Below are 25,465 nucleotides of genomic sequence, written 5' to 3' on the forward strand. Positions count from 1 at the left end.
CAATTGAATTTCATTTGTGCGTGTGTGTGCGTGTGTATTTGTGCGAGCCAGTATGTGTGCACATGTGTGTGTGTACCCCTCAATGCATGTCTGAGTGAAAGTCAGAGCTTTTTTATTATTACTTAGATCAGGGGCGAAATTCGCCTACCCGCCCCGCCACATTTCTGCGCCGACCGGCCGGCGGGAGTCTCCGTAACACCGGCCGGTCAATGGGGTTTCCCATTGTGGGGCACCCCCACGCCGTCGGGAAACCCCCGAGCGCCGGCAGAACGGAGACTCCCGCCGGCGGAGAATGACGCCCCAGGTATTAAGTACAATAAATGCTATTCTCTTTTATTTCTAAACCTACAAGAAAAACTGTTTGCTTGTGTCTTTTACAGTCACAGCACTTAAACAGTTAAACACTATCTCTGCACCACAAGACTGGATAGCACAATTGCTTCACAGCTCCAGGGTCCCAGGTTCGATTCCGGCTTGGGTCACTGACTGTGCGGAGTCTGCACGTCCTCCCCGTGTCTGCGTGGGTTTCCTCCGGGTGCTCCGGTTTCCTCCCACAATCCAAAGATGTGCAGGTTAGGTGAATTGGCCAATGATAAATTGCCCTTAATGTCCAAATTGACCTTGGTGTTGGGTGAAGGTGTTGAGTTTGGGTGGGGTGCTCTTTCCGGGAGCCGGTGCGGACTCGGGGGGCCGAATGGCCTCCTTCTGCACTGTAAATTCAATGATAATCTATGATTAATCTAGGACAAAGGTTCGGCACAACATCGTGGGCCGAAGGGCCTGTTCTGTGCTGTATTTTCTATGTTCTATGTTCTATCTCTATACATCACAAGTTTGTCAGAGCAATAGAACCACTTCTGTGGACAGCTGTTTCCTGCTCTTCCTGTGCCACGTCCCTTGCTCATAGCCACCTTTACTGTGCTTCCCAGTCCTACTTCAAATTGTGGATATCTGTGGTGGGTATTTCTGAACTATTTCTGGAGTGAGAAGAAATGATTAAGGCGGGTGTGAGGTTCCAGGTGATGAGAATGGCGGCGGCAGGTTGAGTATTCATCAGAGATGCAAGTTTGACATTATAGTTTCCACAGTAACAGACTTTTGAACCCACTTTTCTATGGAAGGGATTTGAAATCATTTCGACATTCAATTAAGGTTTTTTTTTTAGATAAAACACTTTCTCACAACTTTTAAAAAGGTTCCTGGACAAAAACGTTTAATATGCTAAATCAAAGTTGTTTACTGAAAGACAAAATAAAAAACAATTTGTGTGATTATTCTGGTAATCATCCAAGACAGACCTACTAGCGAAATCTTAGTGATTTCCATACGTTGTTTAAAAGTCGAAGAGGATTGTATTGCTCCCTAAATCCATTGTGTTTCCCTGAATTAACTGAATAAAAATCTTGCAGTACAGCTGAGCTCTGTGCAATTTAAATTTATCCAGTTTGAATACTGTATTTTAACATACTCATTTTATTTGAACCTTGTAACAACACTAAATTGTTCATGTAAAAATTTAATTTTGCAGAGTTCAAAAAAGGGTAGTATAAATTTGAGTGAAATAAAGTTAGTTTTCTGTAGACAGCAATGGTGTTTATTGTCATTTGGGGAAAAGTACATTTGTTCACTTCTTTGGTGACTTTTTTAAAGAATAAACTGGCTTACCTGAGTTCCAGAGGTACTGAATCCATACATATGTACTGGCTGCAAAGAATAGCCAGTGCAATGGTACGAAGATAAAACAGAACACATCTGAGGTAAATGCTGCACATACAAAAAGTATGGAAAAAGCCTGTGAAGGAAAAATAAACATTATATCAGAACAGCCGGGCCCTGAGAATAGACATCCATTCCTGCATACCTTCCACTATACCTTTGGCAGGAGTACACTGGTACAACTGAAGCCAGATCTGCTCTGTAATGCAACTCAGCCTAACCTCAAACAAGCTTTCCCACTCTCTCATTGCCTCTGAATTAGTACCTGGACCATTGAGTGAACAACTCAGTAACATGCTCTATCATGTGGTCCCATGGATTAGTTATATCTCTTTGTGGGTGTGGATTAGCAGAAGTGCTGTGGACCATGTGTACGGAAGATAGCACCATCTCCAAGCAACTAGCCTCTATCTTATTGTGTCAGGTCAAACAATGAAACAATGGTGGACTGGCACAGTTTATATGCATCATGGCAGCTGCCAGGAAACTGGGCACAGACCCGCACAACCTTGGCAATAATCAGTCACCAGTTGAACATTGGCATGATGATATACTATTCATGAAGACTGCTGATTGATTGAGGAGAGGGGGGTGCGGGGAGCATACTCTCATTGCTACTAAGGTGCACTCAGTGACAGCTTGTTCCTGTGGGAGTCTTGTAATGGCACTAAAGACTACAGACCTTTCTTGCTGACAGCTGGCAGCCATGAGGAATGCAATCTAATAGTTGGATCTGGCAAAGGGAGCAGCTATGACCTGTTGAAACTTGGAATTAGATTGAAGCACAAAAATTACTCATCATTGTCACTTCTTTGTTGGCTTTCTTAAAGAATAAAATGGCTTACCTGAGTTCCAGAGGTACTGAATCCATACATATCACTTTGACCAGCACAGAGAATGTGTAATCAGCTGGGTCAGTGAGTTGCACATGTGATTACAGGAGCTTGCACAGAGCTGGAAAAGTGTAGATTCCAGATGCTCTGCGCCTAGGAAAATTGGAGGTAACTGACTCAGGGCCTGTAAAACCTCTGGATTTAGTAAAGATGCCTGTGAGCAACCCTCCCCCGGTGTCGTCTGCTAAAAGCCCCAACTGCAGCTGCTTGGGGTTCCCTGCCCTATAGCTCCTCCCATTGATCCTCTTCCTTCAACCTTCAACCACCAAGCTGATTCCCACCATGCACCTCTTGAGGGTCGAGAAGCTGAATATCCAACTATAGGAATCAATGATCTGAGTATGTGCAGGAAAGTACCTCTTTAAGACTGGTTCCAAATTCTGGCCTGTGCAACACAGTGGGCGGAATTCTCCCATCCGAAGCAGGAGTGGGAACATAATGGGCAGCAGGAAAACACACCAAATCCTCCAGGCCCACCCTCATTAATTATGGACCTAGGAGGTTTGCACTGTATGATGTGGTGGGGAAGGCCTGGATGGTGTCGCGGGCCATCTCGGTGTCATCTCCGATTCTCTGAGCCGTCGCGGGCTCGGAGAATCCCGGCCTTGAAGTGTATGGACTCTGAGTACAGAAGGATCAATGTAAATTCTTCAAATGTTCTATTGAATACCTGGAGCACGTCATATATGTAAAGGAACTGCACAAATCGCCTTGAAAAGTAAAAGCCATAACTGAGAGACCTGCGCCTCAAAACATAAATCAACTTTGATCGTTTTTGGGCTTATTAAACTATAATGGAAAGTTTGTCCTAAATCTAACTATTCTCAAGCCTTACACAACTTATTGTGTCAAAACAGGACAGTGCGAGAAGGCCTTCGTACAAGTGAAAGAGGCATTACTAAAATCAGAAGTCCTGACACACTTTGATGTAAAGTTGCCATTGCAGTTGGCTTGCGAGGTATCACCGTATGGGGGGGAGCAGTGGTCTCTCACATAATACCCAATGGTGAAGAGAAACCAAGTTTGTATCCTTGAACAAAGCAGAATTAACTATGCGCAGATGGGGAAGGATGATCGAGGCATCATTTTTGGAATCAAATGTTTTTACCAATACATCTCTGGAATGAAATTTACTTTACTAACAGATTATCAACCACTGACAACTATAATTGGGCAGCACACTGGTATTCCATTTCTAACAGCGAGCCGAATGCAGAGATGGGCACTGCTGTTGTCAGTACATACATACACGATAAAATATCATCAATCAAATCTCCATGAGACCGCCGATGGACTATCTAGATTGCCTTTACCTAACTAGTCATCAATGAATAGTTTGAGTGGTAATTGTTTCTATTTCAAAGAAGTCAAAAACACTCCTGGAACTGCAGGACAAGTTAAGAAGCATACCAGAAAAAAAACCCTACTTTCAAAAAGTATGGACATGGTGCTTTATGGCAAGGAAACAAACCTGAAGTTGAAGCCAATTGTTACCAGAAAACTCTAACTATCCATTATCTCCTCTGGGGTATGAGGGTCATCATTCCATCATTGTCAAGGAAACTTGTCCTAAACCAACTTCATGTAGTCATGGTGGGGTAGTAAGGATGAAGGAGATGGCCAGAAACTATTTTTGGTGACCAGGGCTCAATAGGGAAATCGAGAAGGCAGGGATGTGTTCAGCTGGTGCAAAGGTTCAAAACCTAACACTACTGATGCCGTTAAATCCATGGGAATGGCCAGAGGGCCCATGGCAAAGAGTTCATATAGATTATGCCAGGCCATTCAAAAGAGGAATGTTTTTCATTGTGGTAGAAGCGCACTCAAAATGACTTGAAGTCGCATTATGTAGATTACACCCTCAGATAGAACAATAGAAAGCTTGACTGAAACTTTTTCAAGATTCTGTTACCTTGAACAACATGCTAATGGCAATGAGCCACAATTCATTCCGCAAGAATTCACAAATATCTAAAGGAGAACTGAATCCAACACATCTGATCCACTCCTTATCATCCTGCTGTCATGATATTCAAACACACATATCATGATAGACACACCAACAGACAAATCAACACGACAACCAATCATAGACAAGGACAGAGACAGTATAAGAGAAGAAACACGACACCTGGTGGTCAGTCCATCTGGAGACCAGGACAAGGACAGGACCTGATTAACAACACACTCAGAGAGTCACCACGTGCAGAGTATCAAGACAGAACTGTAAATAACAAGTTGAAATAAAACAGCGTTGTACCAAATACAACCGTGTTGGTTCATCTGTACATCAGAACACCCAACACTACATGGTACAGGAGTGGATCAATACCTGCCGGCACACCTGCCATCCTGAGATATGGACATCACCAACAAACCGCAGCCGTTGCAAGTCGCTGGGAACCTTGGCACCAATTGGAAGCTCTTCAAGCAGCGATTTGAACTGTACATGCGAGCCAACGAGAAACAGAGTGCCTCGGACGAAACAAAGATTGCGATGCTCCTCACCACCGCAGGTCAGCACACCATCGATGTATTCAACTCACTGGTGTTCGCGGAAGGCGAGAACCAATCCAAGTATGACACGGTCCTCCTCAAGCTAGACCAGCACTTTAACGTTGAAGTGAATTAAAGTTTTGAAAGGTATATCTTTCAGCAACGCCTGCAAGGTAAGGATGAGCTCTTTCAACCCTTTCTGACGCACCTCCGCATACTCGCGCAGTCCTGCGGTTACGGCAACACCTCAGAGTCCATGATCCGGGACCAGATTGTTTTTGGTGGTGCCTCCAGTGGCCTACGCCAGCAGCTTCTTAAAATTAAAGGCCTGACCTTAGCGTCTGCGGTGGAAGCTTGTGTCCTCCATGAAAATGCAACCAGCCGTTTTGCCCAATTTCAGGCGACCGAGTGGGCACGGAGGGGGTCCCTAGCCGTCGAATCGGCAAGCCAGGCCGCCCATGAGGCCGAACGCATCCAGGCAATTGATTATCTCCCGGCCCGCGGCCCGGACGAGGGCGGCCGTTTCCCGCGCTTTTCGCGGTCTCCCGCGCTTGTGCGCGCCCAAACCAACGGCAACATCGAGGGACGCACTGCGCAGGCGTGCCTGATGCAAGACCGAACTGCGCATGCGCAGTGGCGTAACGAACGCCATGACGTCATGACGTGCGGCAACTGTGGAGCTGTACATTTAAAAGGGCGATGTCCTGCTAAAAACCGACAATGCCTACGATGTGGCAAGATGGGCCACTACGCTGCCTACTGTCGAGCGGTTCAACCGATGGATCCTACACATCTCCGACAGCCTCGCAGACACGTCAGGACCGTCCAGCCCGTACATCAGGACATCCAGCCAAATGACACAGATGACCAAGATGCCTTCCGGGTTTCAGTCATTGATGTGAACAGGGTCAACACCATCAATCCGGCCGATGAATGGAGTGTCACCCTGACGGTCAACCGATCGCAGATCACTTTCCGCCTGGACACTGGCGCATCCGCCAACCTCATAGCATATTCAGCATTCCATGCCATGAAGGTCAAACCACCTATCCAGCCATCCCGGTGCAAGATGGTTGACTATAACGGGAACATCATCCCGGCCATGGGATCTTGCCAGCTCCAGGTGACACACAAAACGCACACGGCCACAGTCCCCTTTGAAATTGTTGGCTCATCGAAAGATTCCTTGCTGGGCGCACAGGCATGCAAGGCTCTTCACCTTGTACAGCGAATTATGTCTCTCTCTCCAGACGACACATCCGACTTCCTGGATGCTGACTTCAACGCAAATCTCCAATCCCTCCTTGCTCACAACCAGGAGGTATTTGAAGGCATGGGGACACTGCCATACACATACAAAATTCGCCTCAAACCGGACGCCATCCCGGTCGTTCACGCACCTCGCTGGGTTCCTGCGCCACTTAAAGACCGCCTCAAGTTGCAGCTGCAGGATCTCCAGGACCAAGGGGTCCTATCCAGGGTCACGGAGCCCACGCCATGGGTCAGCTCCATGGTGTCAAGAAGCCCTCTGGCGAGCTCCGCATCTGTATAGACCCTAAAGACCTAAATAATAACATTATGCGGAACACTATCCCATACCTAAACGAGAGGAAATCACCAGTGAGATGGCCCAAGCCAAAATATTCACGAAACTGGATGCTTCCAAAGGATTTTGGCAGATCCAACTGGGCCCGTCCAGCCGAAAGCTATGTACTTTTAACACCCCTTTCGGCAGATTCTGCTACAACCGGATGCCATTTGGCATCATCTCGGCATCCGAGGTCTTCCACAGAATAATGGAGCAGATGATGGAAGGCATCGAAGGGGTACGCGTATATGTGGACGATATCATCATCTGGTCCACCACTCCGCAGGAGCACATACATCGTCTCCAACGCGTTTTCGCCCGCATACGAAACAATGGCCTGCGCCTGGCCAAGTGTGCCTTTGGCCAGACCGAATTGAAGTTCCTGGGGGACCACATCTCCCGATCAGGGGTCGGTCCCGATGCGGACAAGGTAAGCGCCATCACAGCCATGCCGCGGCCGGCCGACAAGAAAGCTGTCCTACGCTTCCTGGGCATGGTGAACTTCCTCGGGAAATTCATTCCCAACCTTGCTTCCCTCACAACGGCTCTGCGCCATCTCGTAAAGAAATCTACAGATTTCCAGTGGCAACATACACACCAGCTGGAATGGGAGAAGCTCAAACACAAACTGGCCACGGCACCAGTGTTGGCGTTCTTCGACACGTCTCGTCCCACCAAAATCTCAACTGGTGCCAGCCAATCTGGTATTGGAGCAGTGCTCCTGCAGAAAGATAACACGTCGTCATGGGCCCCGGTTGCCTATGCATCACGGGCCAAGACCCCTACGGAACAGCGCTACGCGCAAATTGAAAAAGAATGCCTGGGCTTGCTAACTGGTTTGGACAAGTTCCACGATTATGTATATGGTCTTCCACGATTCACGGTCGAAACTGACCACCGCCCCCTGGTCAACATAATAAACAAGGACCTGAACAACATGACCCCTCGCCTCCAGCGCATCTTACTTAAACTCAGGAGGTATGATTTCCAACTGATCTACACTCCAGGGAAGGACCTCATCGTGGCGGATACCCTATCCCGAGCAGTGAGTACACCACCTGATGCGGGGGGGTTTGTATGTCAAGTTGAGGCACACGTGGCTTTGACAGCGGCAAATCTGCCGGCTAACGACCCCAGTCTGGCCCGCATACGCGCAGAGACAGCGGCTGACCCCCTTCTACAGCGAGCGATGCGCCACATGACGGAAGGTTGACTCAAAGGGCAGTGCCCGCAGTTCTATAATGTGCGAGATGACCTAACCACCATTGATGGGATCCTTATGAAGCTAGACAGGATCGTCATTCCGCACAGTATGTGCCAGATGATTCTCAATCAAATACACGAAGGCCACTTGGGAGTGCAGACGGAGGGCCCGAGAGGCGGTATATTGGCTGGGCATTAATGACGATATTGCCAACATGGTACTCAATTGCACAACCTGCCAGAGGTTTCAGCCGGCGCAACCTCCTGAGACGCTTCTGCCCCATGAACTGGTGACGTCCTCCTGGGCGAAGGTGGGTGTCGACCTATTTCACGCGCTTGGCATGGACTATATTATCATCATAGACTACTTCTCCAATTACCCAGAAGTCATACCCCTACACGATCTGACGTCGTCTGCAGTCATCAGGGCCTGCAAAGACACCTGCTCGCCACGGCATTCCGATGACTGTCATGTCGGACAATGGGCCCTGTTTCGCCAGCTGTGAATGGTCGTCCTTTGCCGCATCATATGGTTTCACACACGTAACATCCAGCCCTCTACATCCACAGACAAATGGAAAGGCGGAAAAGGGCATTCACATTGCCAAGCGGCTCCTCTGCAAGGCTGCTGCTGCCGGATCGGACTTTCACCTCGCCCTGCTGGCCTATCGATCGGCCCCGCTAGCCACGGGTCTCTCGCCAGCACAGCTACTGATGGGTCGCACCCTCAGGACAACTGTGCCTTCCATCCTGACACCAACAACGGACCATGCTAAGGTACTGCACAAGATGCAACTGCAGCGTGATCGCCAGAAGAGTCTATACGATACAAGGGCGACTGATCTTTCCCCCCTGTCCTCCGGGGATAAAGTCCGCGTTCATCTGCCAAATGGTGGCTGGTCAGCACCTGCCGAAGTTCTCCGACGTGTGGCTCCCCGCTCGTTCCTGAAACGCATGCCGGATGGATCAGTGCGTCGCTGCAATCGGCGAGCCCTTCGCCGACTTCCACGCTCGCAACCGAACAGTGCACACACGCCGGGTCCTCCACTGGTTCCCGAGGATGACTTCGTGGAGCTGCTACAGATCATGCCCCTTCCATCGCCACCTGTGGCCAGGCTCGCACCTCAGCCGGTGGTTCTCGACCCACCCTTGAGACGGTCAACCCGAATTTGTCGCACACCTACTAGATTGGACTTATGAGACTGTTCACACGTTAAAGTTGAAACACTATTGTATTGTAACATGTTACTGTTTTATCATTCCAGATCTCGTTTGACCGGACCACACTTCAAAGTTTTTCGTCTTCCTGTTTTGTTATGGTACAACCTCGTTAGCATGACACACCCGACATCGCCCCATGTATATAGTTACGCCACATGCACCTGCTGTAAATATCACGCACACACACTTTTAGATGCACTCACGACACATTCGTATTTATAACCACGTAGGCACATAATTTTGTAAAAAAAGGGGGGATGTCATGATATTCAAACACACATATCATGATAGACACACCAACAGACAAATCAACACGACAACCAATCATAGACAAGGACAGAGACAGTATAAGAGAAGAAACACGACACCTGGTGGCCAGTAGATCTGGAGACCAGGACAAGGACAGGACCTGATTAACATCACACACAGGGAGTCACCACGTGCAGAGTATAAAGACAGAACTGTAAATAACAAGTTGAAATAAAACAGCGTTGTACCAAATACAACCGTGTCGGTTCATCTGTACATCAGAACACCCAACACTACACCTGCCACAAATGGGCTGGCTGAAAGGTTTGTTCAGCCAATGAAGCATTAATTGAAGGTAACTCGTGAGAAAAATTCATTGTCAAAATGATGAAGCCAATTCCTGATGACATACAGGAATTCAATGCATTCGACAACCCAAAGATCTCTGGCATTGCTCATGGTAAAAAGTCAGTTACACACAGCATTTGATTTTCTGAAGCTGCCCAAGATAAGAGAAACTGTTGAGAGGAATCAACAAAGTCAGGTTTTGCGATACGAGAATAGGGTTGAACATGTTTTTCAGAAAGGCCAGGAAGAATTGGCAAGAAACGATGCCACCAGTGAGAAGTAGATACCTGCCATCGTTTTCGCACAGACAGGACCGATCTCCTACACTGTTCAAACTGGGGACATTGTAATGTGGAGAAGACATGCTGGCCAACTTTGAGCAACTAGAACTAGTTTGCCAGAGACAGAGTCAACCAAACGTCCACAGCAAACTGTGCCAAGTGAAGACGTAGACATTCCTGAGAAACTGACAATATCAGAAACAACTGTGGAAGACAGTAACCAGTTGAGGACACGTCAACGCTGAGTCAACCTGTAAACACAGCATCGACAACTACAGACAACGTCCAAAATACGCCAAAAACAGTGCTGTGAATTCATGTTTGTTCCTAGTTGGAACAAGGTCACTTTAAGAGTCCAACCACGTGATGTATTGATGATGACATTGACCGTTTGTGCTGGCAACCGGGCAGTCTATCTTTACAGCCTGTAGAGTAAACACCTTTCCAATAAAGCTCTTGTTTGTAGCTTTGTGGTCTGCAAGCCTTTAAAAATACCACAGAATTGTAGAGGCACAGCGTTGGCACAGGTGAAGTTAGGCAAAAATAGTTGGGGGTCTGTGTAACTTGTAAACTGTGCACATGCCACTGTCTTAAATTCTATTGGTCTTCACAACCTTTAGGCTCCATATTTGTTAACCCTCCTCCCAGTGGCATAGCACTTCTCCCCATCTGGACAAAGATCTTCTCACAGACAGTCGATGTCAGGTAGTCTGTTATAGCAAATGTTTCATGAACGGTAAAAGAACCCAGGCATGTATCATTGAACCCTTAACCCTCACTTCATATACTCCTCTAGTGCTAAGGGACAGAGGAACCTAGGGCCAAACCTCAGTCGCTCATGAGCTGGGAGGAGGGGGTCAGCATGCTGGCAGCAGAGACAGGAGTCAGACATAAGCAATAGCTGAGGAGCATCAGAGACCATTCTACAGTGTGAGTGATCATCACCCTCCTAGATTGACTGGTCAGCAGGCACTCAATGACTCCTCACCCCCAGCAACTCGATGACAAAGGTTTCTGCACATCTCATCCCATGACGAACTGGGGGTGTGGGGTACTTGTTGAGCTGTTGAAGAGCATGCTGCTCCTATTGCATGGAGCAGGAAGCAATAAGAGCATCCATAGCCTTCATGCCCATGTAAACCCTCGCCCCCGCCTGGCTTCCATCCTCTGACACCTCATCAGCCTCTTCCTCTACTCCCTCTAGGACTTCCTTCTCACCCAAGGAAATATGGGGCGAAATTCTCCGGAAACGGCGCGATGTCCGCCGACTGGCGCCCAAAACGGCGCAAATCAGACGGGCATCGCGCCGCCCCAAAGGTGCAGAATGCTCCGCATCTTTGGGGGTTGAGCCCCAACATTGAGGGGCTAGGCTGGCGCCAGACGAATTCCGCCAGCTGGCGGAATAGGCCTTTGGTGTCCCGCCAGCTGGCGCGGAAATGACATCTCCGGGCGGCGCATGCGCGGGAGCAATAGCGGACGCTGACAGCATTCCCGCGCATGCGCAGTGGAGGGAGTCTCTTCTGCCTCCGCCATGGTGGAGGCCGTGGCGGAGGCGGAAGGGAAAGGGTGCCCCCACGGCACAGGCCCGCCCGCGGATTGGTGGGCCCCGATCGCGGGCCAGGCCACCGTGGGGGCACCCCCCGGGGCCAGATCGCCCCGCGCCCCCCCCAGGACCCCGGAACCCGCCCGCGTCGCCTTGTCCCGCCGGTAAGGTAGGTGATTTAATTTGCGCCGGCGGGACAGGCATTTTAGCGGCGGGACTTCAGCCCATCCGGGCTGGAGAATCGAGCGGGGGGGCCCGCCAACCGGGGCGGCGCGATTCCCGCCCCCGCCGAATATCCGGTGCCGGAGACTTCGGCAACCGGCGGGGGCGGGATTCAAGCCAGCCCCCGGCGATTCTCCGACCCGGCGGGGGGTTGGAGAATTTCGCCCCAGATGCTCCTCTGGGTCTTCATCAGTATGGTCATCACCCTGCTGCAGAACCTGGTTCTGTAAGGCATAGCAAACCATCACGATGCAGGCGACACTCTGAGTACGGTATTGAAGGCTTCCACCTGATCTGTCAAGGCAGCGGAAGTGCATTTTGAGGAGGCCGATGCACCACTCTAGCACTGACTGGGTGACAATGTGAGACTCGTTGTATTGGGCCCTGCTTCGGTCTCAGGCCTCAGCACTGTCGTCATCAGCCAAGGACTCAGGGGATATCCTTTGTCCCTTACAAGCCTTGCTTGCAGCCTGGGATCACCCTCAAAAATTTGAGATTGTCCGAGTATAAAGCTGTCATGCATGCTCCCTGGAAAATGGGCACAAACATGCATCTCATTTAGATGACATTGAGGGAGTGGAGCCCTACCTGTTGATGAATGGGACTACCTGATGCCATAGGGTGCATCGAGAGACTTGAGTGCAATTGATTGCCCCAAGCACCTGTGGCAACTCAGCTATGGTACCATATCCTGTAGCCCTCTCACCCTGATAGGCGTGGTCCTGCTCAAAATGAATGAAGTCCGAAGCCCTTGCATAGAATGGATCTGTCACCTCACAGATGCAGTCATGGGCGACTGTCTGTAAAATATTACATAGGTCCATTTAGGCCTAGAATTACCCCATTGCTTAAACATTGAGCGTTGCCATAGATATCAGAGCCACAGGGAGGGGGTGTCCTCTGCTTCCATGAGGCGTCAAGTTGGAAAGAATGTGGCACAGGTATCACACGGTCTCCCTGTGAGGCGGAGTCTCCTAAGGCGCATCCTGTCTGACAGGTCCATGAAGGAGACTCAGTTCTTGTGTATCCTCTGGCTCCTTCTGCACCTTCATGCCCCCCGTTCGGCTGTTGTGGCCTCCATCCCCTGAACCTGCCCTCAGACCACTGGCCTCCTGGCACTGGGTCATCAATGGATGCTGCCACTCATTGCTATTGGTGACTATGCTCCTCCAGCACTGTAATAAGAAGAATAGCCAACTCCACTGGCCTCATACCAATATCACTCAGTTAGCTGCGAGGGATTAGAGAGAGAGGGAGAGACAGACAGAGACTCAGGTTGGTGTTGATTCCACTTAACAACAGCACCTCCCCTTCTCCATTGGCTCCTGGGCCTGGAAGCAGCCGGTCCTACACCTTCTCTGGCACTTAACGCTCACTCATGTCACAGGTGCCATCCCATCTCCATTGCATGTCCGGCCAAGGTCAATACCCTCTCTCAGTCAGAGTTGCCTTTGGCCTCCCATCAGGCTCTTCCCTCCTTTTCTCTCAATATCACGAGGGATTCTGAGAGGAGGCCTATATGGTTGCTCATCCCTCCTGGACATGGTCTACTGGATGAGGATGTCTCTGTTGGGGCTAATAGATCCTCAATGGTTAGCCCTAGGATCTGGCATGTGAGCAAACACAGTTCCTCTGGAGTACTCAAGCGTTTATCCTTGAATCCGGAGATTTCAGCCCATGCTTTGACTTTGATACTGTAGGCAGCTGACATTGGTAAGGATTAACTCTTGATTGTCAATTAGTTTGATGGGTATGAGTCTCAGTGATGTTAGATGGCACAATTTCTTTCTACTTCAGGGATAGGCAAAATTAATAGGCCCTTCTTACCCAGGCTGCACAATACCGAGTTCTCATTGCAGTCATGCCTTTACACTTAGGATTTCTGGACAGTCACTGCATACTTTTTGCCCCCTCCCCCTCAGGCTGGGACATGTTGTTTGTTGGTTTCTCTTTCGGTGTCTTAGCCACCCAGCCCAATAGGCCCACCTCCTTCACTCTTATTGCACCTCACCCCCCCCCCACCCATGCGGCCCACACCCACAGCCGATTCATACCCCATGCTACAGGCAACATTTTAATCACAGGCTGCAGGTTTCAGGACCACCCATACCAGCCGCAATCCTCACCCCAGAAACCCCAACCACTCCCCCCGACCCGACACCCACAAGGACAAACCCGTAACCCCCACCCCCACACGCCGCCCCAAATTTCTGGAGCTGGACAGTGGGTTCTGTCTCCTTAGACTTCCTGGTGCTCAGTGGAGACAGTGATACTCACCTCCTTCATCCCTCTCAGAGGCCTGGATTCTGTTTTTTAAAAGGCAGTAGTAATTTGTGCCCGTGTGACATCACACCGGGTAGGTGGAAAGATTCAATGAGGTCTGAAGACGTAATATTATCCTTGCTGAGTGTATCATAATGGATTCAAATTGATGCAAATCAGATTCACGCCCTTTCTGGACGTGTAATCGGGGAGGGCTCAGGAAAATCGTGTTCTGAAATCTCGCCTGGCCAAGTCCCCGTTTTTGGCCTCTCGTGATATTTAGCGGCTATTAGGGATTTGCATCCGTGACTGACGGGCCTGCCAAGTCCCACCCAATTTATTTGCATAATTAAATGAGATTCCTGCTCTTGGGCAAATATCTAATTTGTCCTTCTGAAGACCTTGGGCATGTTCGTGGCGTGCAGGAATTCTGAAATAATTGTAAAACTTTGACAATAATTCAACAATTGATAACTTTCAAAGATTATATTTGGGAAGAAGCTCAGATGTCATAATAATAATAACAATAATGAAATCTGAAAGGAAACAACCTATCGAGGAAAATGTCAGAACTAAAAATCTTTTACAAGTAGGACGTAACTCAATGCATCAATTTTTAATACATCAGCTCCACCATCCATTTGTTCTCCCTGTTTATTGTTAATGCACAGAGCTGAGTCACAAACTGAAGGGCAGCTGACCAGAGAAATGAAATTGTTTTCATATTGAAATATTTTTTGAGACATAGTATTGTAACCATGAGCAATGGTTTGTTGGCCAGTATCATAATAGCACGGCATCTAAACTGCACCTCTTAGCATCAATTTCAACAGTTACATTCAATTTTGAAATACATCCATTTAGAATCATTTTATATATACATGTCCAAATATTAATTATACTTACAAGGCCCTGATATCGAGAAGAATTATAAACCCTCTTCACAAACAGCCAGCCTGGCCATAAATATTCAAATCGAAGCTCAAGGATGAAATCTGCCAAAAGTATCAGTATCCAGACCATAAGGAACTTCAGAAACGTGAACACACTATAAAATCACAAAATAATGAATTAGTCATAAAATGTCAAGTACAATCGCGACTGTTGTATAACATTTACAAACGCACAAGGCAATAATAGGGGCCTTTTTTTTGTTTTCTTCCTGTTGGGCTCTGGACATAGCTGCCTTAAAGATTATCTGCTTTTGAGGCTGGTGTGGGTGAATTTTGTGAGGGACCTATTCGAGCTGGTTTTAAATCGAGTTATCAAAGTGTTGATAATTCCTGTGGAGGACAGAGACGGATGGTTCCTGAGTCCTGCCTACTTATAGCAGGAAAGCAGAAATGGAAGCAGTTTTGGTAGTGAGCTTTGAGTTTTGAACTGAATTCAGAACTCTATCCTTTGACATCAATTATAAACCAAAAGTGTAATTATTCCCATTACATCTACAAATTTACCAAAATTTGGAACCTAACAGAAAGTTATTAACATTGAGCAGAGCTCAACATTTGATGAACTATGATGTCAAGGGTAATATAGCTACCGGCTTAAGATGCTTAACAGATGTTTTTCACGGTGAGGGACTTTGTGTGGGAGTGGTGAGAACAGGCAGGTATGAATGATTTCTTTTGAGGAATGAATTTTTATTTATTGAAAGCACTGATATTATAATAATCTTTAGCAGTGTCATAAGTGGGCTTACATTACATTACCATCCCGGACCAGGCCCCAGCAGTGCTAGGACACAAACCCCGATATTTTATTTTAATTTGTGAGGAAAGGGTACTTTGCTCCAGGAGTGATTGCAAGAATAAATAGGCATATGATATATTAAACCAAACTTTATTACTAACACAGTATTACTAACTTTAACATCATGAAGGCAATGGGCGGGATTCTCCAACCCCCCCGCCGGGCCGGAGAATCGCCGGTGGGCGGCATGAATCCCACCCCGCTGCCCCAACGCCGGCTGCCGGATTCTCAGGTGCAGGTTTTTCGGCGGGGGGTGAGAATCGCATCGCGCCGGTCAGGGGCCGTTGGCAGTGGCCCCCCCCGGCGATCCTCCGCTCTGCGATGGGCCAAGTGGCTGCCCAGTTTCGGCCAGTTCCTCCGGCATAAATCAAACAAGGTCCTTACCGGTGGGACCTGGCTCTGTGGACGGCCTACGGAGTCCTCGGGGGGGGTGCGGGGGGATCTGGTCCCAGGGGGGCCCCCACAGTGCCTTGGCCCACGATAGGGGCTCACCGATCTGCGGGCGGGCCTGTGCCATGGGGACACTCTTTCCCTCCGCGCCGGCTGCTGTAAAGGTCCGCCATGGCCGGCGCGGAGAAGAACCCCCTGCGCATGCGCTGGGACCACACCAGAACATGCTGGCGCTCTCGCGCATGCGCCAACTCGCGCCGGCGGAGGACCTTCGGCGCCAACCTCGCCGCCGCCAGCTGGCATGGCACTAACCCTGCCTGCGCCGGCCTAACCACTGAAGGTGCGGAGGATTCTGCACCTTCCGGGAGGCCCGACACCGGAGTGGTTCACGCCACTCCTCGGCGCCGGACGGTCCGCCCCGCCGGATAGCGGAGAATCCCGGCCATAGTTTTCAATTATTAGTTGAACAAGAAATAATAATACAATGAAACGATAACCCTTAACTGGTTTCTTTTTCTCAACTCAAACAACACCCATCTCAGGTCAAAATCAACTTTTAAATACAGTTAGCAGACTCATGAATACTTTATGTAAACAGATGTCCTGGATAAATCACTTTGTGAAAGAGAGATCCTTCAGGAACCAGCTGAACTAGTCTCGAACTATTATTTACACTGCCAGCCTAAGACACTGCTCCTGTCCTGTACAAGGGCAAAACTCACTGTCTTGAGAACAGCTGCATGTCTGGTCTGCCCGAAGTCAAGTCTTTAACTGAACTGTTCTTCCCACAAACTGCTGGTCTGTCCACAGACAATTCTAATCTCACTGTATTGAGATCAGCTGCTTCTCTGGTCATATCCCAATCTAAAACTGAGAATTTCTTAAACTGCAACCTCAACAGCTGACTGCTTCAGCCCCTTGCTCCTCCCATTAACGTACATCATCGTACTAAAACTAAACAAAATGTCTCTAATTATCTGCTCCTCTTTATGTAATCAAAATGTCATTATCCCACACTTTTACAAAGCTTTAGTTGCACCTGTCTCCAAAAAGCCTAGCTGTCTTTCAAACCAGGATTTTTAAAAACATGACTGCATCAGTCATACACACTAACCCAGGCTTTTAACCCTTACTGCACCAAATACATATAATACTTCATATCTGAAATTCCTACATACATCATATTGGGTAAACTTTGCCATTCTTTCACTGGTTACAAGAATTAAATATTGCAGGGCATAGCATATTTTTAAAAGATGGAAAGAGAAAAGGGGATGGTTCCGACACCGTAATTATTGAGATCAAAATGGCAGCAGAAAAAAAAGGATGCAAGACCAATATAGAGTCTATATGAATAGCGATAAAAAAAACAGTAACCAAAATACCAAAAGATTAAACAAGTGCATTGTGATGAAATCCGTGGTTTGCTGGACCAATGGGGGAGTGTGTGAAAGCTGTCTGCCCAGATGGTTTGTCGAATGTTTTGTTGGGTGTACTAACTATGGTCTCAGATCTTTTTTTAAGACAGTTCCCAACTGGCTCCCCACACTCCAGGGTGAATGTCAGGGATGAGCCTGCCTCCCTTTGGCAGCTCATCCCCACTTAACATTTTTGGCTCATGGGCCTTTAATTATTATGGGACGAGACATAATTTCCATCCAAGTGGAAGTCCTGCCTCATAAAACTGCCTGCCGGCTCATTGAAGGTCAGCAGCTCTTCAGTTCTGGCAGTACCACAAGTAACAGTGGCCACCCTGTACAGCTTGGAGAATATTGAGGAAGCTTTCAGCAGTGGATCGGACTTCCAGGGAAATCAGGCATCTTGTTAGGGCCAGGCAGGGGGTCATGTTGGACTTGGCAGAGGGATGGTGCATATGGGGAGGTAAAACTGTGATGTGTGTTGAAATTGCAATCCTGCCACCATGAAGTGCATGATCTACGTCTAAATGCTAAGTTCTGATGATACTCTATAATAGGAATTAGAAAGCAGGTCCTGACTTCTTCAACTTCAAGTTTATTGTGTTCAGCAATCTCTTTTCCAATATCACCACAGTGCCACGGGCATCTCCTTTATATTTGGTGCAGCCTATTACACAATAGGTGCAGTCTATTAACCAATTAAAATGCCAAATCCAACTTAAGTACTAGAGAATGTTAATTCTTTCCTAGCAGATTCCCCCTCTTTAAAAAGTTAATCTTTAATGTTGATATCAATTACAATATACCATACCACAAATGTATATTTTTTCTGCAATAAATGCAACCTACTCCCCCTTCCTAAATGTTGTTTTTCACTCACATATTTCTTCCTTAGAGGAAAAGATTAATTTCTCTTTACTAATTTCCAGTAATTTCTTCAAGCTAGCCCCTCTTTTCGTCAAACAGTCAGATAGCATAGTGGTCAGCACTGTTGCTTCACAGTGCCAGGGACCCGGGTTTGATTCCCAGCTTGGGTCACTGTCTGTGCGGGGTCTGCACATTCTCATCATGACTGCATGGGTTTCCTCCGGGTGCTCTGGTTTCCTCCCACAAGTCCCAAAACATGTGCTTGTTAGGTGAATTGGACATTCTGAATATTCCTTCAGGATACCCGAACAGGTGCCATAGTGTGGCGACTGGAAGCTTTTCACAGTAACTTCATTGCATTGTTAATGTAAGCCTACTTGTGACACCAATAAAGATTATTATTATTAATTGGTAAGTTCTATCAACCCACTTGATCTTGTGAATCTCCTTGTTCTCTCGCATCTGTTTTAGTCTCGCTATGTCAATCTGTAGTCTCTTTTCATTGCCGCATTTTGTAGAGTGGACATTCTCTTAAAGGGACTTATTGGCCAGAATTCACCAGTCGTTGCGATTCACTTTGACACCTGCCCACGAAAACTCCCATTGTGAGTGGAAGGAAGATAGAGGGCGCTATTCTCCCCCACCATGCTGGGTGGGAGAATCGCCGGGGTGCCGCGTGAATCGCGCCACGCCGCCCAGACCCCCGCACGTGATTCTCCCAACCCCCGGAAACCAGCGGCGCACGATTCGCAGCGGGCCGCTCGGAGAACCGGCGAGCAGTGATTCTCCGGCCCGGATGGGCCAAGCGGCCGCTACGACACAACAGGTTCCCACCGGCGCCGTCCACCCCTGGTCGCTGCCGGTGGGAACTCTGCAGGAACACTGGGGGGGCGGCTTGTGGGGGTGGGAGGGGGAGCTCCTTCACCGGGGTGGCCTCCGATGGGGTCTGGCCCGTGATCGGGGCCCACCAATCGGCGGGCCAGCCTCTCCTCCCCCGGGCCTACCTCCTTCCGCGCGCGGCCCCAGAACACCGGCACCATGTTGGTGAGGGGCCGGCGCGCGTAAGACGTTCCCCACGCATGCGCAGGATGGTGCGGCCCAACTGCACATGCGCAGGATTGGGCTGCCCCAACTGCGCATGCACGGGTTGACGTGGCACCCATTTGGCGCCACGTAAGGACGCTGGAGCGGCGTGAACCGCTCCAGCGCTGTGCTGGCCCCCTATGGGGGCCAGAATAGGTCGTGCCCGGGCCCTGTTCGCGCCGTCGTGAAACGCGACGGCGTTCACGATGGCGCGAACACTTGGCCTCCATATCGGAGAATCGCCCCCAGAATTATATCGCCAGCAAACGGCGCACAGGTTGGGAACCGAGAACCCAGACCATAATGCATGGGACACTCTATAGATGCTGTTCTTGAATACTCCGCCCCATTTAAAATTTCACTCAGGAACCTGGATATAAAAAATGCCATGTCTACTGCCTCCACTGCTGCCAATGTAATTTTTACCACCGTTCGTATCTTTTTAGCTTCCATGTCAAAGGGCAATATTTACCTTTCTACCCCAGCTGAAACATTAAAAAGCCATCACAGAGATTACCGTACGATGAGTCACTATAAACCATCCATTTTGGTTGTCTAATATCACCTAAAGATGGGAATTTCAAATCACAATTCTTCAATTTTAATTTTGCAAATGTTTTGTTTGCTCAAACAATTTCTTCAACTTTGTGATCGTTCATTTTAGTGCTTAGTTCTAAAACATCAAAACTGGCATCGAGGTTTGTTTGTCTAGCTGACCAATTCAGCTGCCCAATTAAACTTCAGAATTCTCCTTTTTCCATTTTAGAAGCCATTGTATCCTTTCGGGAGGCCCGACCACGAGTAATTGCTCCGAGGTCAATATTCTCCAAGTAAGACTGCTGATGTAGAGTGACATGCGAACCACTCTGCCCGATTTCTAACCCAATGTATTTGAATGCATTGGAGGCCTGACTTCCAATCTTGAACTCTGTTCTAAACCCATTAAGAACAGTATTTTTAAATTCTCCACTACCACCTCACAAAAAATCATCCTCATGAGGATGCCTGAAGGTTTCCCTCCATACTGCAAATAAAACCTCGCAAGGTCTGCTTTCAATTTAAGACAGTTGAAATTTTAACAAAACCAACCTCACTGGGAAATACCAAACTCTGGAGGTATCAATCAACCTGTATACACATAGTACCCTTCCTGTGTTTAGCGCCTCCCTCGGAGGACAAAGAAAATGTCACTTTGAAGCTGATGTCGCTGTAAGAAAACCGTGTTAATATCTATCAACTTGGATTCCTGAGCTTTGTGGCTAGAACCACAGAGCTAAGATCTTCAAAATAACCTTTCCTGCTGTCAGTAAATCTACCCTTACATCTTGTTCACTCAAGTTTTCTTCAAAACCTCATGTCACCAGTCTGTCTTTGGCCTTATAAATTCCATCAGGAAGCACCTTTACCGTGCATATCCATCTATGAGACAGAACTCGTTGCCCTCTAACTGTGACCTCTGTGTACATCCCAAATTCTTTCCAACTTTGCAGTTCTTGCTGTTTTGCATCTTTTATTAGTTTATCATCTCGCCTGTTGGAAGCCACTAAGACTTCTCAGTCACCTGGGCTTCTGCTCCTTGTATCATTCCTAGTCTGCATCATATTTCTAGACCTTGTTAAACTGCGTCCTCTATCCTGCCGTATATCGTGTTTCGGACTGCTACTGTTGATCTTCCCCTCCTATGATAAGATATTCTTTCAACAGTTCTTGATACTAACTTGATAGAGTTTTTCGAGGAGGTCACTAAGATGATTGATGCAGGTAGGGCAGTAGATGTTGTCTATATGGACTTCAGTAAGGCCTTTGACAAGGTCCCTCATGGTAGACTAGTACAAAAGGTGAAGTCACACGGGATCAGGGGTGAACTGGCAAGGTGGATACAGAACTGGCTAGGCCATAGAAGGCAGAGGGTAGCAATGGAGGGATGCTTTTCTAATTGGAGGGCTGTGACCAGTGGTGTTCCACAGGGATCAGTGCTGGGACCTTTGCTCTTTGTAGTATATATAAATGATTTGGAGGAAAATGTAACTGGTCTGATTAGTAAGTTTGCAGACGACACAAAGGTTGGTGGAATTGCGGATAGCGATGAGGACTGTCTGAGGATACAGCAGGATTTAGATTGTCTGGAGACTTGGGCGGAGAGATGGCAGATGGAGTTTAATCCGGACAAATGTGAGGTAATGCATTTTGGAAGGTCTAATGCAGTTAGGGAATATACAGTGAATGGTAGAACCCTCAAGAGTATTGAAAGTCAAAGAGATCTAGGAGTACAGGTCCACAGGTCATTGAAAGGGGCAACACAGGTGGAGAAGGTAGTCAAGAAGGCATACGGCATGCTTGCCTTCATTGGCCGGGGCATTGAGTATAAGAATTGGCAAGTCATGTTGCAGCTGTATAGAACCTTAGTTAGGCCACACTTGGAGTATAGTGTTCAATTCTGGTCGCCACACTACCAGAAGGATGTGGAGGCTTTAGAGAGGGTGCAGAAGAGATTTACCAGAATGTTGCCTGGTATGGAGGGCATAAGCTATGAGGAGCGATTGAATAAACTCGGTTTGTTCTCACTGGAACGAAGGAGGTTGAGGGGCGACCTGATAGAGGTATACAAAATTATGAGGGGCATAGACAGAGTGAATAGTCAGAGGCTTTTCCCCAGGGTAGAGGGGTCAATTACTAGGGGGCATAGGTTTAAGGTGAGAGGGGCAAGGTTTAGAGTAGATGTACGAGGCAAGTTTTTTACGCAGAGGGTAGTGGGTGCCTGGAACTCGCTACCGGAGGAGGTAGTGGAAGCAGGGACGATAGGGACCTTTAAGGGGCATCTTGACAAATATATGAATAGGATGGGAATAGAAGGATACGGACCCAGGAAGTGTAGAAGATTGTAGTTTAGTCGGGCAGTATGGTCGGCACGGGCTTGGAGGGCCGAAGGGCCTGTTCCTGTGCTGTACATTTCTTTGTTCTTTGTTGTTCTTTGTTGATTTCTTCCTATGGACATGTTCACTGCTGGACCTCCTGTCCAAACTGACACTATTGTGGATTTCTCTGTCCCGCCGCATCAGATTGATGGTGCGGCACGCCGTCGGGATTCTCCGTTTCACCGGCTGGTCAATGGGGTTTCCCATTGTGGGGCAGCCCCACACCGTCAGGAAATCCCTGGGCTGCCAGCAAAACAACGGCAGAGAATTCAGCCCTATATTTCTGTGCTTTCCATTTTTGTATCTCATGTTCCTAATCCATGGACCGAAACCCCTCGACTTAATCTCGTACATTCAACTAGATTTTATATTTACTGGTGGCCTTACTTTCTCCATCAATGGTAGTTGCATCTTTCCACTGACTGGCCCCTTCTGGCAAGTGTGTCACTTTAATACCAACTTTTGGCAGTTGTCCTTTGAGAAAATTAGCCTCATCCCTCTATGTCCCTCTTCAGATGCGCTGTCAATTTCCACGGTCTGGTCCACATAATTCTGTAAGATATGTGTATGAGAAGTACTTGGTTCCTCAACATGTTCAATAACCTCTTTTGAATCTACAAACTTGTTATCTGTGCCCATTAATCTTGACGAGTGTACCCGAACAGTCTGGTCTCCATGCTGCAAAATGATTGTTTTGCCATCTGTAGCTGTAATATTTAGCACAGGGCTAAATCGCTGGCTTTGAAAGCAAACCAAGGCAGGCCAGCAGCACGGTTCAATTCCTGTACCAGCCTCCCCGAACAGGTGCCGGAATGTGGCGACTAGGGGCTTTTCACAGTAGCTTCATTTGAAGCTTGTGACAATAAGCGATTTTCATTTCATTTTCATTTCCTGGACTTTCCACTTGTTAAATCCATCTCTTTTATAGTATACCATGTATCCCTGTTTGTAAATAGTTTCTGATGACTGTATGTTGTGCCTCAAAGCTCTCCGACTTCTTTCTGAGATTTCCACTTTTAGAAATGCTCTCCTGCTCACATGCAGTGCATTCAAATGCTCAGAAAAGGTAGAAGTAATCATTGTTCCCTCCAAGCTGGAGGATGATCATTTATGACTGAAGGAATTTTATGATTTCTCCCAAAAAACAACTGATATGGACTGTAGTCCCGTACCATCTGTAGGGGATTCTTTGTATGGATGTCCCATTCTAAAGCTGAAGCTAATTTACAATTTGTCCGATCTACCAAAACGATCACAGCATGATTTCTCTCACACACCCCATTACTAAGTGGGCTTTCTGCAGTTGTATTCATAACTATTATGTTCATGTTCCCGCACACATCCCAAAACTCCTTGTGAGCAAATTCCACCCCCTCCCCTGTTATTAGCGAGGAACTGAGCCAATGACCTCATCTGTCCTACAATCAATTTCTTTTCATTACTACGGTTAATCGTCGACTGACTAAACCGAGTTGCCAAGGCTATAAAATGAAAATGTTCTTTTATTTATCCATAGCCACAAGTTCATTAAAATCTCTCACTAAGGGCACACTCACTATGGGTCGTGATGGTGTTCTTCTTTGTTTCTTACATATATCAGGGGCGAAATTAACCGTTATCGGCGCAAAGTCCGCGATCGGCGCAAAAAATGGCGCAAGTCTGACTTGCGTCTCGCCGGAAAAATGGTTCAAAAGTCTCCGGCCCGAAATGGGCTAGCAGCGACGTGACGGGATCCGCGCTTGCGCATGTGGTTCACGCCGTGCAGCGTCATACACTGCTCTCCCCCACCAGACCGGAACACCCGACCGGAACACCCGACTGGATGGCTGGCCGCCGCTCAACCCCAAGGTTCACGGGATGTGGAGGCGCTCCTGGACGCAGTGGAGCAGAGGAGCGACGCCCTGTATCCCGGGCACGGCCGCAGAGTTGCCCCACGCCACAGCTGGCGTCTGTGGAGGGAGGTGGCAGAGGCCGTCACCGCTGCGGCCCTGACACCACGGACAGGCACCCAGTGCCACAAGAAGGTGAACGACCTCGTCAGAGCAGGCAGGGTGAGCCTCCCCATATCCCCCCTCCCCATGTCCCCCCCCTCCCCCATATCCCCCATATCCCCCTCCCCCAAATCCCCCCTCCCCCAAATCCCCCCTCCCCATATCCCCCATATCCCCCCTCCCCCAAATCCCCCCCTCCCCATATCCCCCATATCCCCCCTCCGCCATATCCCCCCTCCACCATATCCCCCAATATCCCCCTCCCCCATATCCCCCCTCCCCATATCCCCCTCCCCATATCCCCCCTCCCCCATATCCCCCATATCCCCCTCCCCCATATCCCCCCTCCCCCATATCCCCCCTCCCCATATCCCCCCTCCCCCACATCCCCCCTCCCCCATATCCCCCCTCCCCCATATCCCCCATATCCCCCTCCCCATATCCCCCCTCCACCATATCCCCCCTCCGCCATATCCCCCCTCCCCCATACCCCCCTCCCCCATATCCCCCCTCCCCCATATCCCCCATATGCCCCCTCCCCCATATCCCCCCTCCCCCATATCCCCCCTCCCCCATATCCCCCAATATCCACCCTCCCCATATCCCCCTCCCCATATCACCCCTCCCCATATCCCCCCTCCCCTCATATCCCCCCTCCCCCATATCCCCCTCCCCATATCCCCCCTCCCCCATATCCCCCCTCCCCCATATCCCCCATATCACCAAGTGAATCCAGCCCTAACCTTAACCTCTGCAATGCACGCGCAACCGATGGCGTGCATTCATATACTTGCCTAACACTGTTGCCTTTTACCCCTGCCACCACCTCCACCCACCCCCCCGCCACAGGAGAAGCGCGCGCACACAACAATAGGGAGCATGTGAGGACTGGAGGAGGCCCCGCTGATGAGAGGCCACTGACCGAACACGAGGAAAGGGCCCTGGAACTGGCTGGCGGACCTGACGACCGGATGGTTGCTGATGCAGAGGTCGGGGGCGTACTAGCAAGTGAGCCACCGACAGCCCG

General features: G+C 48.7%; 1 protein-coding gene across 2 annotated transcripts in view; it reads right to left on the reverse strand.

The window, feature by feature from the left end:
* Nucleotides 1-25,465, reverse strand: part of LOC140410676 (macoilin-like) — a 179,095-nt gene that overhangs the window by 82,764 nt on the left and 70,866 nt on the right. For both annotated transcript variants that reach the window (XM_072499062.1, XM_072499061.1), the window contains 2 exons: nucleotides 14,929-15,070; nucleotides 1,666-1,792 (listed from right to left, as the gene is read on the reverse strand). In XM_072499062.1, the coding sequence (XP_072355163.1) occupies nucleotides 1,666-1,792; nucleotides 14,929-15,070 (269 nt within the window). The remainder of the gene's footprint in view (nucleotides 1-1,665; nucleotides 1,793-14,928; nucleotides 15,071-25,465) is intronic.

Source organism: Scyliorhinus torazame, chromosome 4 (assembly GCF_047496885.1).
Source record: "Scyliorhinus torazame isolate Kashiwa2021f chromosome 4, sScyTor2.1, whole genome shotgun sequence".
Taxonomy (NCBI): domain Eukaryota; kingdom Metazoa; phylum Chordata; class Chondrichthyes; order Carcharhiniformes; family Scyliorhinidae; genus Scyliorhinus; species Scyliorhinus torazame.